This window comes from Eurypyga helias, unplaced genomic scaffold (genome assembly GCF_000690775.1).
Source record: "Eurypyga helias isolate BGI_N326 unplaced genomic scaffold, ASM69077v1 scaffold602, whole genome shotgun sequence".
In the NCBI taxonomy this organism is placed as follows: Eukaryota; Metazoa; Chordata; class Aves; order Eurypygiformes; family Eurypygidae; genus Eurypyga; species Eurypyga helias.
The window spans coordinates 34,190-51,714 of NW_010236391.1; the positions used below are offsets into that span (position 1 = coordinate 34,190).

General features: G+C 37.4%; 1 protein-coding gene across 1 annotated transcript; it reads right to left on the reverse strand.

Annotated features, from left to right (window-relative positions):
• Window positions 1-982: 982 nt before the first annotated feature.
• Window positions 983-10,978, reverse strand: NLGN1 (neuroligin 1). The gene is made up of 4 exons (XM_010147044.1): window positions 10,936-10,978; window positions 9,951-10,163; window positions 4,569-5,358; window positions 983-3,590 (listed from the first exon to the last, which is right to left on the reverse strand). Exons 1-4 carry the CDS (start codon window positions 10,976-10,978, stop codon window positions 2,768-2,770), a joined length of 1,869 nt encoding a protein of 622 aa, XP_010145346.1. The 3' UTR covers window positions 983-2,767.
• Window positions 10,979-17,525: the final 6,547 nt, after the last annotated feature.

The following is a 17,525-nucleotide window of genomic DNA, read 5'->3' on the forward strand; positions in this document are numbered from 1 at the left end:
ATTACCAGATACTGTATATATAGAGATATATAGATATATGGCCACAAATAAACTAGAGTAGAAAGTTATTTTGGTTTTGATAAAGTTAAGAAAAGCACATAAAATAATATTTCATGAATATCTTGTTTTATGGCCATCAATATTTTTGTATTTTTTTGTTTTGTTTCATCAACATAGCAAAATACAATCTTCCTATTAAACAATAATTATCAGATGGCAGACAATTCTTTTTATTGGTTTACATTGGCAGGTCACAGTCTAAAAGCACAACCACATCAGGCAGAAATTGCACACAGACCGCCCTGGATTTTGAAGACTCTCTTTTATGCTTCTACCAAACGAGCTTAATTTAAAACTGGGGACTGTAACAAGCGCTAATTAAATACATGGAATTTTTTTTTTCTTTTAATAGGTAAATAAAATGACTGAAATTGCAGTAGTTTGTTTTGCTTTCAGCTTCAGTTTTAACATTTATGCTTGATGTTAGCAAACAGGCTTTGAACTTTCTAGCAATTGTTTGTAAAAGTTCAATCACCCAAATAAAACCCAGGTGATTGATTGGTTGTGGTTTGGGTTTTTTTTTTCTTTCCCCTGTCACAGAATACTGCAGATTTCTCTCAACCAGGCCTGTTCCTTGGCTTTGCTTTTTGTTTGCTTGTTTTGTTTTGTTTTGTTATCGATAGTTGTATTTTTATCTTATTCCTGAAAACTAAGGGGAGATTTGTGTGTAATACTAACTATGACATCATACAACCACAATATCAGTATTTTTGAGACACGGTTGGAGGTGTGACTAGCCCATAAATACACAGTTGTATTAACTGTAGAAGGCATGTTCATGTCTTCAAAAACCAGACTGGTCTTAAGATATTACTCTTTATTTGAGACAGTTACCATTACTTCATTAAAAAATGACAAAACAGCAATAAACATTTTAGCTCTTTAATGAGCAAAGATCAGGTCTCTTATCATTGGAATAATATTCGTTATCCAGATTATCTTTATTTCACTCAGTGACCAGTAATATGGCCAAGAAGTACAAAGTAATTTTCCATCAAGTAGTATACAATTTTTGTGTGTAATAAGCTTTCATTCTTGAAAAAGAGTAACTGAAAAGAAATGTTTCTGTTACTGCAGTTAGTTTGTCAGAGAAAGTTCTTCGCATTATCTTACAAACTATCAAAATTGCTAGTAATTTGAAAAAATGTAAAAAAAAATCACATAACTTTAGTCTAATAGAAATATAGTACAGGTAAGAGAGAAAGTATTTATCAGGGATGTGCTCTTAAGTCCATCTCAATTATTTCTTTTATATAAATGTACATCTGATTACATATACAAACATTTTGAAAGGACTGTGGTATAGAATTACTGGAAAGCAACAGGGGAATGAAAAATTTCTTGTTATTTTAGAACAATCATTTCAAATCATACAAACATATGTAGTATTCATATTTTAAAATTTCCAGTTGTTGGCTCCCTCCCCGTTTCTACATACCCTCTTTTTCTACACTGTTGCCATCTGGTCTACAGAATTCATTTGAATGGCAAAGCTAATGTATTGCAAAAGGGAATTAACTTCATATTAAAGTATTCTAAGTAAATTTTGTAACATGCAACATGAGTTTAAACAATAAACTGAAAGATGTAATCAGAACAGTAATACTGGGGCATTTTAATATTGCAAAATATCATTGCAATTAAATTTTTGGACACACTTGCCTTGCCAATTTCACCTAAATATATTGTAACTAAATCACAGCAAATTACAAATCCTTCATTAAAGGAGATTCCATTAAAGTTATAGTTAGGTTAGAGATTATTTAGGTGGAAAGGAAAAAGAACATTAACAATACAGAATTTTTGTCTGGGATTTGTATCGGCAAGGGATCACCACTGTGTACCTAGGATGCCACAAATGCCTTTCAGAACTGTTGCAATCCCTTCTATTTCTGAAGCTACCGTGAAATATTTTACTGTAATTACTTTTGCCCCTTTAGAAAACTTCTTTAGGTTGTGCCAATTGATGGAGAAAGCTCTATTAAAAACTCCAATGGGATGAGAAGAATTTTAATTACGGCTTAATCAGCAGCACAGCCACCAAGCATATAAATTATCATGCACATCGTGCTAAAAATATCCAGTTTCCTTTATTCCCACAACTTTTATACTGACAGCACTTATGTGATAATGTTGTACCTGCCAGGCTGTAAAACTTCTTTGACTGGCAGATTTCAGCATAAGCCCCTTTCTAAGGCCTTAACAGCATTGGTGTTTTGTGTACTTATTCAGATATGTAAATATGGTCTACAGAAGAAAACAGGTCCAAATAAAAATTGGTGAAAATTATCTGACATTCCATTAGTGTGTCCCTTGTGCATATTTATAGGTTTTTTAAAATTTTCAGTCATAGTTCTTTCCTGTTTGTGTTGCACATGCCTAATTCCATTATGTAACTTAAATCTTCAAAAAATTAATACTTGAATGTGAATGAAAAAGTATCGTTCAGGACAACTGCATCAAGCAATTGCAAACAGTTGGGTTTTTTGTTTTTTTTTCTTTTCTTTTGTTTGTTTGTTTCTTAAGTTCATTTGATATATGTACAATTCATTTTTTTCAAAACCCGAAAAGTTCTTGATATGTATATTCACATAATATTCCTCCATATTTAAATAGTAAGAGTCTTGTAGGTTGAAAGCCAAGTAGTCTTCAGTAATATCACCTACTGTAATCCATCAAAAAATAAAGTTTGTTTCGTCTTGTCTGGCTATACCCTGGTTGTTGAATGTGAATGGGGGTGGGGATGAGGATGGGGCAGAGTATTGTTCTGTCCTCCAGTAAATGTATTGAATGTGTGTAGGGGTTGAATCCCCGGTATAGTGTTGGGGATCATTGTGATGGTGTTGGGTGTCATTAAGGGAATATCATCAGGAGACCTTCTCATAGCTAGTGTGTAGTCTGGGGGACAGGCGGTCCGAAGAACCACCTCATGTGGATGGATGGACTCACATTCATGATCCAAGTCAGTGTGCTTCATTTGGAGGGACATTATCTCCTCTTCTTGTGCATGGGTAAGATCATTGGTAGTAGTACGTTGTGGGCTACATCTCCTGTGAACGTCATGTCTCCGCTTGTCCTTTTTGTAGTACAATGCTGCAAAGGCCAAAATGTTCAGGAATAGCAAAGATGCACCGACTGCAATAGTAACGCTCAATTCTGTTGAATAGTCCCTTTGATCCACTGAAAACGGGCTTGGCTGCTGTTTGGGATCATCTTGTTTGGCTGTAGGAAAGGCTGAAGTAACAGAAACAGAATTTTTCCTTGTTGGTCTGAAAGTATTATCAGTTGATGGCACTTTAGTTGTGGTCGAGGTATACTGTGAAATGTCGTTAAGATTGTGCAGATGAGGTACCAGTTCCAACCAAAGGTTCACTTTATTGGCCCTATAATGTTCTTTAACGCGTGGTTTTAATCCAATGTGAAGATACAGTTGGTCTTTCTGAGAATATCTGGTCCATGCTACTTCTTCAAAACGATTTGGTTTTGTATGGATGAATTTTGTGTCTTGCGGTACTGGTTGATTTGGGTCACTAAAAAAATAATTTCCAATGTTACAAAGCATTTCAAAAGGAATTACAAAATTAACATAATTAAGATTTTATACTTAATGTTTAAGTCTGCCTTTGGACAGAGCAGAATGCTATTTCCTAAAATTAGTGGCCTTAATAATCTTGATTAGAAACAGCATTATGCAAATGAACCCTGCTTTTACATAGACTTCAGCGACTTCTCTAGTTCCCCAAAATGCGAGTGTCTCTCACACTGAAATCTTTTGCTGCTGAGGACAGAGTGCAGCAATGTGGCAATGCAGACAAATGTCTATGAGAGACCAGTGTGAGAGGACATCAGGCTTTGCTTTTCCGGTTTTAGTAACACACAGCTCATAAAGCTCAGCATTTCAGTTCACATGCACTATATTCCTGGCCTTCCAGAGGTGAAAGACCATGGCAGGGCATAGCTCAGAATAACACATAGTGACCTCCAACCCAACGGCCAAAGGTAGAAAAGTGCTTTGAACTAACAGTGAAAGAAGAACTGATGAAAACGTAAAAACTTTTCAAGTTTAAAGTCACATATTGTATGGTCAGAAGTGTCAATTTAAAACAAAATACACTATTAAAATAAGCTCTGCCATATTTGTTGCAATATTTACATCATTTTCTGTCTCATGGGATGAAAATCTTACCAGTGCTGGGGTAAAATCAATTACTAATATAGCCACTTTTAACTATACACTAAATGCTTAGTTTTGCACTTTTCTGGAGATCCCTTAATTATTTTGGTGTAGAAAGTTCTTTTTATTTTTTAATTTCTTCATGCAGAATGTTCACAAAGATATTTTTTCCTTCATTTTGCTAGAATGTCTAAGTGAGCTGAGGGACAGTACGATAAACATAAATATCCAACCCAATTCATCTTACAAGTGCAGAGGCATTCCCAGGGGAGATAACCAAGGCATCATTATACCCTGAGCTTGGACACAAGAGTATTCATTATCTGGTACTCACCCAGTTTTTGCAAAGTTTGTCCAGTATGTCATCACCACCGCACTTAGCATGACATCATTTTTGGAGAAATTACAAGGAAATAATTCAGTAGGACCAATCATGGGGATTCCTAGTACGTAAGGAACCTCATCTCCATGGGCTGCGTCTGCCCACGCAGGTACCTGATCTGTCTGGCAATGATGGTAGAAGGCATAAAAATACGTAGGCGATCCAAAATTGGAGTGAAGGTCCGCTGTAGCCACTGCTGGTGCAACCCACTGGTGATCAGTAAACAAAGCCAGCAGTGTTTTCCTTCTAGTCTCAGGATTGTGTCGATCTGCCCAGTCTGTGTACATGAATTTAATAGTTTCCCTCAATATATCTTTGCCTTCGGGGTATCCATATAAGTTATCGACAAAATTAGAAACAGCAAAGTCAAAATCACTAGCCGATATGCCATCTTCACTATCCACAATATTTTCGACAAATTTTAACCCTTCCCCTTGGTTAACTCCCAACATGATGTCATAATTGAGGAATTCTCCTTGTTCCATCAATATCTGAGGATCATCTGGTATGACATCGCCATCAATTACTGGTCCAAAGGCTATATGGTATCTTGCTGGTTGAATGTCCTGGTCGACAAGTTCTCTGTAAGGCTTCTTCTGTAGACATTCTACCAACTCTACTGTGTCTGACATGTTGCAACCAACTTTTGTAGCCAACATCCTGGCATATTTTGCAGGCTGAAAACTAACTGCCCAGCTGGAGAGAGCTGTTCCGCTTTGAGCTATTGCTCTTTGAAAAAGTCCTGTGGGGAGAAATATTTAAAAACTACTGATGCGACCTTGAAAGAGCAACATACTTGAAAGATTCAAAAGAGTTCTTTGAAACAATAGAAAACTTGAACAGAAGAGATACTTGAATCTTAACAGCACTTAAATACACAACATGGGGAGATCTGACTCTCACTGTACCTACAGGTCATGTGCACAACATAAATGCAGTATGTGCAGAAATTGAAGCAAATGATTCGACCTCAACATAGCCCAGCCGAGGAACGGGATTTTTAAAAGAAACTCATGAAGAAAAAGAAGTAGCATTATTTTCTACAGGATAACACTATCAGCTTGAAACAAATGCCTGAGGTTAAAGCAATTTATAGGTTGGTGGAAAAGCCAACATGTCTCTGAAATGGGTTGAATTTCTCGATATCTTTCAAGCCATCAGCAACACGCATGCATACAACTGTGTGTTAAATAAACCTAATAGACTGTTTTTTTATGTTTTGTTTGGGATTAAACTTGGTTTGAGAGGTGCAGTGGTTTTTTAATTGTGTATCGTAGCAAAAGTTGAAATTCTGGAGTAGTAGATGAGAAGGCACTAGGCAGCTATTACATTTATAATTGTCTAAGAGTCACGATCCTTTCTTGTAAGGAGCTTTTTAATGAAGGTTTATAGCGATCACACTTAGAGAAAAAGGGAAATTATATATTTTACACTATTTAACTTTGTAATTCAGAGATTTAAACTATGTTCAGGTATTCACATAGGGGAGAGAGATAGTATGATCTGGTGCTGCATATAAACTTGTAGCAAACCCCACAGACAATTAATGCAATTAATTTGAATTTAAGATGATTTAACTAGCACTCTGAACCAGGAATTCTACTCACAGAAATAACAAAATACATTTAAACTGACAATTTCTTCTCCCTTCTCTAAGTGTATTTCAGCATATCACGGATGAAAGCCTCACCCCTTGTAGTCAATGAATCAATCCAATTTTTTTGCTATTGACTTTAAAGCCATCAAAACTCCACCCTTGTCCCGACACTGCTTGTACTCCCTTTGTGTTGCGGCTCTGGGTTTTCTTGCTCCCTGTGGGGAGGGTAGTTTGGGTTCTGAAAGAGATTTTGAGTCTGAACCTTGTGCAAAATAATGCTCATCACTAACGTCAGAAACTCAGGCTATATGTAGGTAACTGTGACCTTTCTGTTTTTTTTGCATTTTCAGGAAGATAATGCACTTATTTCAGTAGCTCATCTTTTGCACTAATTATTGGATAATATTTTATAGTGGACCCTACCTCCTATAGCTCACTGTGGGTAATACAAAATGGTCTATAGCATATGCAAGTTATGCTGATTTAAGATATACGGGTCAAAATTTGGTTTTACTTATGCTGATAGGCAGCTGGAGAAATTCCACTGAGTTTGGTAGAGTTGCTTAGGGACTGGAAGTGACATCTGGCCTCGCTCAGTTTTGCTAAGTATGTATCTTTGTTCCAATGCTTGATGAATAGCTGGATACTCTCACTAAAGGAACTGGAGTTAAGGTGCTCAGTTTATCTCAGAATTTTTATTCAAAAAATGCAAAAGATGGCTTTGGCTTTGATAAGTAACATATTTCTATTGATAAAACACATCCCCTTTACAGCCTCTGTTGTAGCACCAGACCCTGTACACTCAGATGTTAGTTGGAAACAGTTGCTGGAGGAGACATTTTACAAGCTTCTGAGGAGTTTTAAAATCATTGTAGACTGCATTAGGTCCAAATCCAAAAGTCTTAAAATCACATCGGTGTAGGGACTGAAATACATAAACTCAAGCATCTCCTTAAATTTATGAGAAGTCATATTCAAGATATTAGTTCCTTGCAAGGTTTGGGTAAAAAATAAGAAAGAATAAATATATAAACCAGCTATAAAGATGGTAAAAAATATATTTGCATGTTTACAAGGTCAGATATTGAGCCAGTATAAACCAGCTCAAAGTCAGTGGAATTACCACAGAGGATCCAGGCATTATAATAAATGTAACTAAATGACAACACTGAATTTTCACAAAGATGTATTTCATGATATTTCATAATGCTTCTTTTTTGCATATTGTGTAAATCTATTTTTATTACTTGATTAAATATCTCTGAATAAGGACAGAAAGCGTAAGGTACGTATAAAGAAAATGCTGATATAAACACTATGGCTTGCTAAGTGCTACATAAACATTAAATGTTGGATTAAGTAAAAGTGGTCAAGTCCTCTGGCCATAAAGTGATCATGGGAAATGAAACTAAACATCCCTCCTTCTGCTGAAGGAATGCTTATGGAAACAGCCCTCCTCTCAAACCATTTGGTGAAAAATGAACAATGGTGTGAAAATTATTTTCATTCTCTCACACAGTTCCTGGCAGAAATGGTACCACCCAGGATGGAGAAGTACGTTTCTATCTGATAATGTGTGTGATTGCTACAGCTTATGGGCTCAGACTGATGGAAAGAAGATGTGAATGTTCAATGGACCATATCGCTGTGACTCCTATTCACAGTCTCACCAAAGTAAATAATAATAATTTGCATGTATTCATCTGTGTTTTCAGAGCACTTTCTAAAGATGGGTGCTGTTCTGCCCACCTGCAGATGGGCAGCTATGAACAACACCATCTTGAAATAGGCTGAACGCTTCCTCTCAACTACCAAGGGATCCTTTCAAAGGGAAATGAAGGAAGCAAAGAGAGAATCTGAACTTACAGTTTATGAAAGAGACTTGTTAATAATGTGAAACAAAAGCTTTTTGGAAAATGCTAAGATATTTGAAAATGTTTGAAAACTTGAAATAACTTATTTGAAGATGATCAACTCCTACTTTAATACTTTTTTAAAGGCAGGTCTAATCATCCCCAGTGGAACATAACATATATGGGGGTGTGGCACATTGTTCTGTTTAATCCAAATTTCAATAAAGCATGTGTTTGTTCTCTCGTAAAAGAAATCCTCAAAAATTTACTTCTACAATTGGATTTTAAGTATACATTCTGTAAGCCCTCTCCAGTCGCCTCCTGACTATTCTGATCTGCTGTGTTGGCAAACTGCTACATCAGTTTCCCCAAACAAATTCTGCTCCTGGCGGAATTCCAGCCATGTGTTAGAATATGACAGGGTAAAATTTGCTGATAAGAGACAACACAGGACTGTCCAGATATTGTAAATGCGGCTTTTCACATGAATGTCATGTTACATCAAGAAGATCAAGAATAAGATCAAGTAAGAGTTAGAGGAGGAGAAATCAGGTCTCTTCATTCAACTTTAAGATAAAACCTCTATGACAAAAGTTACTTTTGTGAGTTCTGATGAAAGAAGAGATGGTGCAGTGTGACCCTCAGATTACAGCATAATGAGCTAATGCTGACAGCTTGTTCTTATAGGCCAGTTTCTAAATATGTCCATAATAACTGCAGGTTTTTATGGAAAAAGAAATTACATATAACATTAAAGATCAAATTGTGGAAATGAAAATTTAAACCACAGCCTATTTTCCGCTAGACTTTTCCTGTAAAAGCTAGATTTTTTTCTCAGTTAAAATAGAGTAAAGGCCTGATCTAAAGCATCTGTCGCTTCCACTGATGTCGGTGGGCTCTGCATCATGACTGTGGGTAAATGCAGGTCTTTGAATGTCAGTGGAATTATTTTTTCATCACTGGCCAATTAGTTCCCCTGTGAGGCTACAGCAGTATAAATCAGTGGAGAACTGAAGGGACAGGGCACAGTGTGATGTCCCTGGTAAATCTAAACAATACAGATAAAAATGTGTGACAACAGTGAGACAAAAGTAATGTGATCAATAAGCAATAGCCATGCAAATGAGAGAAACCGCGTGGAACTCGGGTGCAAAAATCACAGGAAAATAAATTGGTTGCCTCAAACAGCATGTTTATAATTTCCTGCTGTCTGCCTCAACTAGAGAGAAAAGGTGTTAGTTATGGGATAGGAAAAAACATATAGAAGAAAATCCATTTGCAACTTGGATGCTTTGACAATTTTGGATCATGCATGCAAAACATTCAACCATTCTTTTATTAGATGACAGCAAGTGAAGTTCATGCAGTTTCAGACAAAATATTTCTGAACTAGGTACTTGTTTCTTTCACACAAAATAATAGTTTTTAAGCAGTTCAGCTGTTAGCCTGAAAAGACAAACTGTGTCATTTTAGTTTTCTTTAAATTCTCCTTCTCTTGAGAAACTAAACATGCCTTTCATGACTGTCTGAATATAGATGACCTCATCTACTGAGAGCATGACTGACTGGTTTTCCAAAAAGGACACCCTTAGGTAGGAAAGCAAAGAGACAAAAATGATGCACCGAGAAAATGCTGTTCAGAAGTCTGCTATGAAGTGTTTCTACAAAACTGCACAGGAAAAAGAAGAAAGTGACCCAAAATTTAAACATGCACAGAAGAGCTTGAGGGAGAAGGCAGCTTGTACAGCCTTTAGAAAGTTTGCTTAATATTGAACTGCACTCAACAGTTCATAGGAGCAAAGAGAGTATACAGAGCATCACATAGTACTAATGGCAGTGGCATGCAGACACCAAAATTGTCAAAATTTGCAACCTGCATAATACCTTTGGTTGAATTGCTCCAACGGTTACCTTCAGAATAATGGGATAAAGTCAACAGATTGACGCATGAACCGCCTGCACCAGATCCAAAAACAGTTATTCTTAATGGGTCACCACCAAAGAACCCAATATTTTCACTAGTCCATCGCAAAGCTTGAATTAGATCAAGGAGGCCATAGTTTCCTTTTGCAGCTTGGTCCCCAGTGCTCAAAAATCCTGTGAATGTAAACAAAAAAAGAAAGGGTTAGCAAGTACTCTCTGAGTAATCCAGTTGCAATCTTCTAATTAAGATTTCAAATGTTGATGCCATTAAATATTGCGCAACTACATAATTGTCCATAATCACTGGAGAACAGTTTGCAATTTTGCACTCTTCCTTAAAAAAATTATTTGGTATTCATTCTTTCGGACACAATATATTAATGTAGGGAAGATGAAGATACATCCCAGGCAAAAAAAATCGTCAAAGTCTTAACAGGTCACAGTGCATTACTCCCAAAAACTTCATGTTGACAGCACTAAGTTTCAGAGTACAGGTTTAGCCAACAGATAATGCTGCAGTCATTTTGTGACTGATTTGGTCAACTGTATTGCACTTCTGTACTTAGATGCAGTCCTGAGCTTTGCGCATGCCTGAGAGGTGACAGTTCCATTTCACTGTAGACTCTGTTTGGTTATGTCCTGGCAATCTTTCCCTCTTTTCTCCCCCCAGAAATGTAGCTTATGTCTCAGACAGGCCGGGTTGAACGGTGTGAGGAGCTCTCAACTCCCTGAGCTCTGGCCCATAGTCGTTAAGCTGAGTTAATTGGATCTACATTAAATGGATAAAGACAATTTAAACTGTTTCCTTGAGCCCTTAACATCAGAAAGATAAGAGCTCAAGGGTAATCTGGAAAGCACAAGAATTGCTCTTTTAATCATACTGGAAGAAAAATGGTGGAACATGTCAGGTGCAGAAAGGACTGTTTTACACTACTCCCAGCAGTACCCTCGTACTTAGCATGGCTGTTACTCCTGTCGTTAGAGCCCATGGACTCTAAAAGGTGGACAGTATGAACTTCAAAGAAAGTCTCTGTTGATAAAAGAAACTGCTTTGCTTTTGGATCCCATTTGTTGACGTTTCCAATTTTCTCAGCTTAATAAGCCAATGTTGAAATAATAGCAGTGTTATGAAGTAGCCCAGCACCTCCATTTGCATATCAAACTGATTTAATACTCACTAAATCGACAGTGTAACTGTTTCTCAACACATGCTTTGCAGAGAAATGCAACCATTACAACAATTATTTCCACATTAATGAGATATTAGTGGGGCTTCTGTTCTCGTCAAAGTTCTACCAATTTAACTCTCTTGAGTGCAGACAGCCTACTCAAAAGAAGTTTACAGTAGTTTTTCAGACAAACGGTTCTCAAAGGAGTCCTGCTGTTTCAGCATGACAATAAAAGCAGCTTTTGATGCATTTCTAAGAAGGAATACATATGTGCATATACATATACAAAGTAAGAATTTAGCAAGATAGGTGCATGCATGTATCTATATCCATGTTTACAGTTAACGTGTTATTTGTACTTTATTATTATTCTGACTTGGTTTCACATGGCAAGCTTACATTTGGCTTTCTGCTGTGCATGTAGACATTTATACTAACAGACCATCTTTACTGTAAACTGCGCTGAAAGCTAATTGGCCTCACTGCCTCCATAGTTGAGCTATGCTCCGTTTAGGGCGAGCGGCTTTGTTTGTGTAGGTCAATCCTGATTTTTGTTACCATGGAGAGGGAACAGGCAAGAGGCATAAGGTGCCAGGCCAGCAATTCTCCCATTTCCAGACCTAATGTACCAAGTCTAATGGGCATGCTTCATTCACTGTAGCTGTAGTAAATTGTTACACTGATACTAGACTTTAAAATAACCACTATTCTACACTAAAACCTGCCACATTTACTACTTAACTGTATAAAAAAGCAAAGTAGCATCCCTACCACAGAAGAAAACACGACCTTGATATTCATGGAAAGACCAGAAAGGAAATCATGAATATAATTAATTCAGTCTCATTTTACTATTACAGCTCAGTACTGAGTTGGGATGAATATTTCACCTCGCTTCACTCTCTTTTGTTTTCTTCTGTGTTGCCAGAGGGGATGGTGTGCATGCCTATGTGAAAGGACTCCCCCAGTATAATCCTTCCTGCACAGAAGCCTTCACTGCTGTCTTCACGCTCCACTAACAAGTTTTGCCCCCATAAACAGTTTTTAAGGACACAGAGAGATGATGTCGCTGAATCTGTGATAGCAGATCTAATGAAAACTTCCTAACCAGTCTCACTGCCTTTGTCAGTCTGCTTGGAGTTGAGGGATGGTACCAGTGACTGTAACAAAATTTAAATGTTCGAATTTGTGGGAACTGCAAGATCCTGTGGCTGCACATGCTGGGAAAGTCTTCCCCTTTCTTTGTAAAAGTATAAGACTGTGGAAATTCAGTGACAAATCAGTTCATCATACCAAGCACATAAGTGACTGCACTGATTTACGGGATTAGGGGAATGATTGACACCGGCTGTCCTTGAAACACAGGCAGCAATGAGATGAGATGAGAGCAGCTACCACGGTTACCAAAATTGTGCCCTAAACAAGTCCCTCCTCTGTTTTTCCCCTTTCCCTGGCTTGCAGATTTCCTCAGCCTGGACAGGATCCGCTCTCAGCAGAGCTGCAACCTTGGTTCAAAGAGATCACGTCGATGCCCAAAGTGACTCCAAGGCACTTATTAGGAAAATAGATGGTAGGTTATAGCCAAGGTACCGTGATCGCCCTGAGGGAGAACAAATGCTAACACACTTTCTGAAAAAGTTGTTTTCCGTACTCTGTATAATATGCAGAAATGTGGGAAGCAAGTAAGTCTTTGCCTGGAAAAGCAACAAAGGAAAGTTATAGGTAGAGCTTCAGGGCAATCCCCTGCTATTAAATGAGCTCATATCCAGCCCTGAAGCTTGATGGGGAAATGGGAAACTCCTGGGAAACTATAAATATACTACTTTTAAAGAATCTTTGCGAAAAGGATCTTAAAAAGAGAGCAAAAGAGGAAAAGCCTTCTGTTGCTGAAACTAGACATCAAGAAGCTTGCATTCAGTTCAGGAAATGTGCCAGAAGGGGGAGCTTTCAGTTTATTTAAAAAAAAAAAAAAAGGGGGGGGGCTTTCTGATAAGAATAAAAAATATTTCTGCAATATTAGTAATATTCTCCTCATTCATCTATATTAGACAAATTATGACTTGCGTCCAGAGCAACAGCTCCGATGCAAAAGAAATATCTCACGCCTCCTCAGCAAGAACTACATTGGCTGACTTCCATATCTGCACAAGATGGATGATTATTGATGTTGACTTTCATGACATGAAACATTTCTATCTCATTTTTCAGAACCATAAGAAGCCTGTTAATATCGCCACCTGTTCATGCCTTTTTTCTTGCATGCAGTAGTATCAGCACGGCTTAGAAGCATTCAAAATGTCATGAAATCAGAGATGGGACTGATAAAACAGATGAGGTTTTTCTTTCCAGTTTGTGGTTTTTTTTTCTAGCGAGGAGTGCCTCAGCACAGATAAACTCATCTACTAAACAACCGTACCAAAATGCTTTAACACACAGCTTCGTACCCAGGCTGTAGGTCTGTGGGTGCAAGTACTTATTCCTGTTTATCACTCAGATAAAACAGAGATTACAACAATATTTTTCATCTTTATCCCCAAAGGAGCCTTCAGAATGTAATTAATATAGATACCATACATTTCTGTGCATTTCTACACATTGCTGTGACACTGTCTAGATACCAAGCTAGCAATTTTGAGTCACAGAGGTGAACCTGCTCTTGCTGAAAAGGGCTTGTGTGTCTGAAAGCTTGTCTGTTTTTAAACTGTATCAGCTAGTCTATTAAAATATATTATCCTTCTCTGCAAATGCCATCTGATTATTATCCTTGGATTGTCATCTCTGTGAGAACACACCTATCATAAGCTACCACCTTTTGCTCTTGTAAAAAAGTGAAGTAAATTATTCTTTATTTTAGTTATTCCAGGAAGACATTTCCAGAAAAACTTATTTCTGCATTATTCTCTAAAAAGGTCAGATTGAGCTAATTTTATTCCATAATTAAGTCCTTCTACTGGAAACATTCCAATCATCAGCTGAACAATTGCTATTTTATATTCTGAATGGAGAGGTTATCTCTTCTTTTATCTCCTCCAAAGGAGCAGATGGTAATAGAATTATGGAAGTGAGGATGTGGTCTTTTGTGAGTTTAAGAAAGAGATTTATTAAGCTCATTTGGACCATTTCTCTGTTACATGTCCGTTAGACAAATAGGCAGAGTATGCCACAACTAGGCCCTGTATTTTGTGTTAAGATAAATTTTAATGCTTTATAGGCTTATCTGCTTGGGTAATGATTTCTGCTTGCCATTCAGATAAATCTTCTTCTAATATGATTCCAGCATTTTTTGAAGTGTAAATAAAATAATAAAGTTGGGAAAGTGAAAGTGTTTTCTTGAAAATCTGTGTACATTGAATTATTTTAAGCTCTGGCCTAGTTTGAACATGCAAATTCAAGCAGTGAGAAGGCCAAGACAGAATTTTTCCTAATCTAAGGGACTGCTATGACCCCATGATTCAGGAAAAGACTGCTACAGGCTGGTGGTTGCAAAAGTGTAATTTCCCATCACAGAGAACCAAACTTTCCCTCTGATGAGTTCTGCCCACGTAAGTGTTTCATAGCCCAGCGACCTTTGTGGCTGGCTGAAAGTAAGGGGCAGAATGTCTTGTTGGACAAAAAAAAAAAAAAAAAAAAAAAATCTACCTGCAAGAAAATACACAGCGACAAATGCTACTCTAAAAATAAAACACAAGAGCTTATAAAAACTGGTGTGAGGGTTTTTTTCAAAGAGCTGAGTTACTGAAAGCTGTAACGCCTAAGACTTTAATATTACCCACCTGTTTAGGCATGTGTTACTATAATTTAGCGATGTTTCCAGTTACAATTCCCTATGGAGTCAAGTATCGTCTTCTGTTTTGTTACAAGCAAATGTTAAATCGTACAAGCATAAATGCATCAATGCATAGCAGAAGAATACAGGACATATTTTGAGGGAAGAATTTATATTCCCTCTGGATTGCAAGTTCCTTGGTTAGGACTTTAGTTTGACACCCTCTATTAATATTGAATGGTAATTGCCATCTACAGAAAATTTCAGTTGCCCTTTAAACTATACCTACTCAGTTAGAAATGTGAGCAAGATAAGCAAATTTTAAGCAATACGGTTAAACTTAAAGAGCACATTTGTTTTCATCTTAGACATCTCTCTTGAATTCGCATCAGCTAACTAATCTGAATGAATTACGTGGGCAGCAGCGCTGTGAACATTAAGGTATATGTGATATTCATGAAGCAGAGGATACTGCTCCTCGCTTTGCTGACCAGCACATCCTAATATTAATAGCATATTTTAGTAATGGATAAGGGGTAAGGTGACTAAAAGGACTAGGAGCTCCCAAAAGGAAGATGTAGGAGAATATAAGCTATTTAGTGCAAGAAAAATGTTCCCTCGTAGACATCTGCAATATACCTCTGCTCGAGAATCAGATAAGCAAGTTTTCTGAAAATGCTGCTCAATCAGGAGTTTTGTATCAAATCCATTTAATATGCACAAAAGTAATTGCAACTTGAGCAAAGTACTCATCTGTTTCTGCAGATTTCTGCCACATACATATTAGTAATAAGATTAACAATTTCAGGAGTGCAAGATTTTAGCTTAACTCCATGAAAAGTGCAGAGTATCATGTGACATCATTATCGCTCTTTCCTGGCTGGTTGAGATACGCGAGACATTTATATGCAGATTTCATCTTTATTTTATGTATAGAAGATAAACTAATATGTCAGAATCTTTGCAGATAGACACACTGTACTTTTAAACAATTAGAAGACAAACGTTCTGCTGCAAAATGCTTGCTAACAGAGGTACAGTGTCAGGTTGGACAGGGCTCTGAGCAACCTGATCTAGGTGAAGATGTCCCTACTCATTGCAGAGGGGTTGGACTAAGTGACCTTTAAATGTCCTTCCAACCCAAACCATTCCATGATTCAGTACGTTATATGCATAGATGTGCAAACTGTTCATGTTTCACGTAGTAAGTTAAAGGGACTGGTCACATGAATTGTTCAAAAACTTACTTTTATCTGCTGATGTCATACCATAAACTCTATAAATTAAGGACAAGTATTTTCCATACAAATAGGCTGCATGGATTTTTTTAAGCCCACAACTCTGTTTTGGGATGTGTAAGACTTGAATTTCTATAGTGATCAAGTCGTGACTACGAAAACAGCTGAACGTGCCATGTAACACTAATCAGCACTTCCTGGTGGGGACCAGGAAGGGTTCTGATAAAGGCCCAGTTTAATTGCAAATGTTTTGAAGTGGTGGATTTTTTTTTTCTTCAACAAAGGCTGTTTTAGAATGAAAATCCATCCTTCAACACGGCTGGGCTATACGGCTGACTCAAAAAGAACAGCTCAGAAACTGAAATGTTTTTTGTGAGGAGCAGTTCCCACTATTCACATAACATCAGTCACTTGTTAAAAAACTAGGAAACAGCTCAACTATTTTAACTGTCTTAATTAAGCTGTGTTACTGTAAGAACAGTACCTCAAGGTTAAGTGTATGAACAATAAACCGTTTCGTGAGCAATGCAAAACAGCTGCAGTAATTCATTAACGTACAAACTGAAGTGCTGCCTCTGTGAGGTAGAATTCCTTGAAAATACCAATAGTACCACCCTGACTGGCCAGTGGGATTGCCTCAGCAGTTAGCCTTTGGAAATTCCCATTCATTTCACCATAGTAAACTTTTTATAGAATGAATCAGTAAATATAAGAACTACTAACTGTATCCTTTGTCCTTTGGCATTCTGAAAGTATATATGGAGAAAAGTTTGTGATCACGTGTGGGAAACCTCGGCTAGTCTGAGGGATTGGAATGTAAGCTTAACATTAACCTTGAGCAGATAACCGTGTACCCTTAAGGAGTCTGGAAAGTCCCGAGAAGAGCTGAGTAAACAAGAGCAAGGTACTGCGTCCGCAAGGAGAAGTTTATCGAAGATGTAAGAGATGAAGAGATCATCCTATCATGAACTGTTGGTCCTTTGAGTGAACCAAACATGTATGGACACACATTCTTAAGAAAGATATAAAATGGGCTTGTATAAACAATAAAGGGTCCTTTTTGGCCTTTGGCGTTGGTGCACGATTCCATGCGTGTACTGTCCGTCTCAACAGCGACAATCACGTATAAACTCAGATGTGCTTTTTCAGTACTGCTGTTTTACAACTGGAATTTTAAACACACCTCACACAGTACCAAATCCTTCCTATTAATATTAGTGAAGTGGCCAGAGCTTACTGAAAGGCTTCAGGCTTTCCTCGTGGTTTTTGAAACAACAGAAGTGTTCACGTCCTTGCATTTTCCTTAATTTCCCGTGAGAGACTAAAACTGAACACCGCAAGTTACGGAAGCCCCTTACAGCTG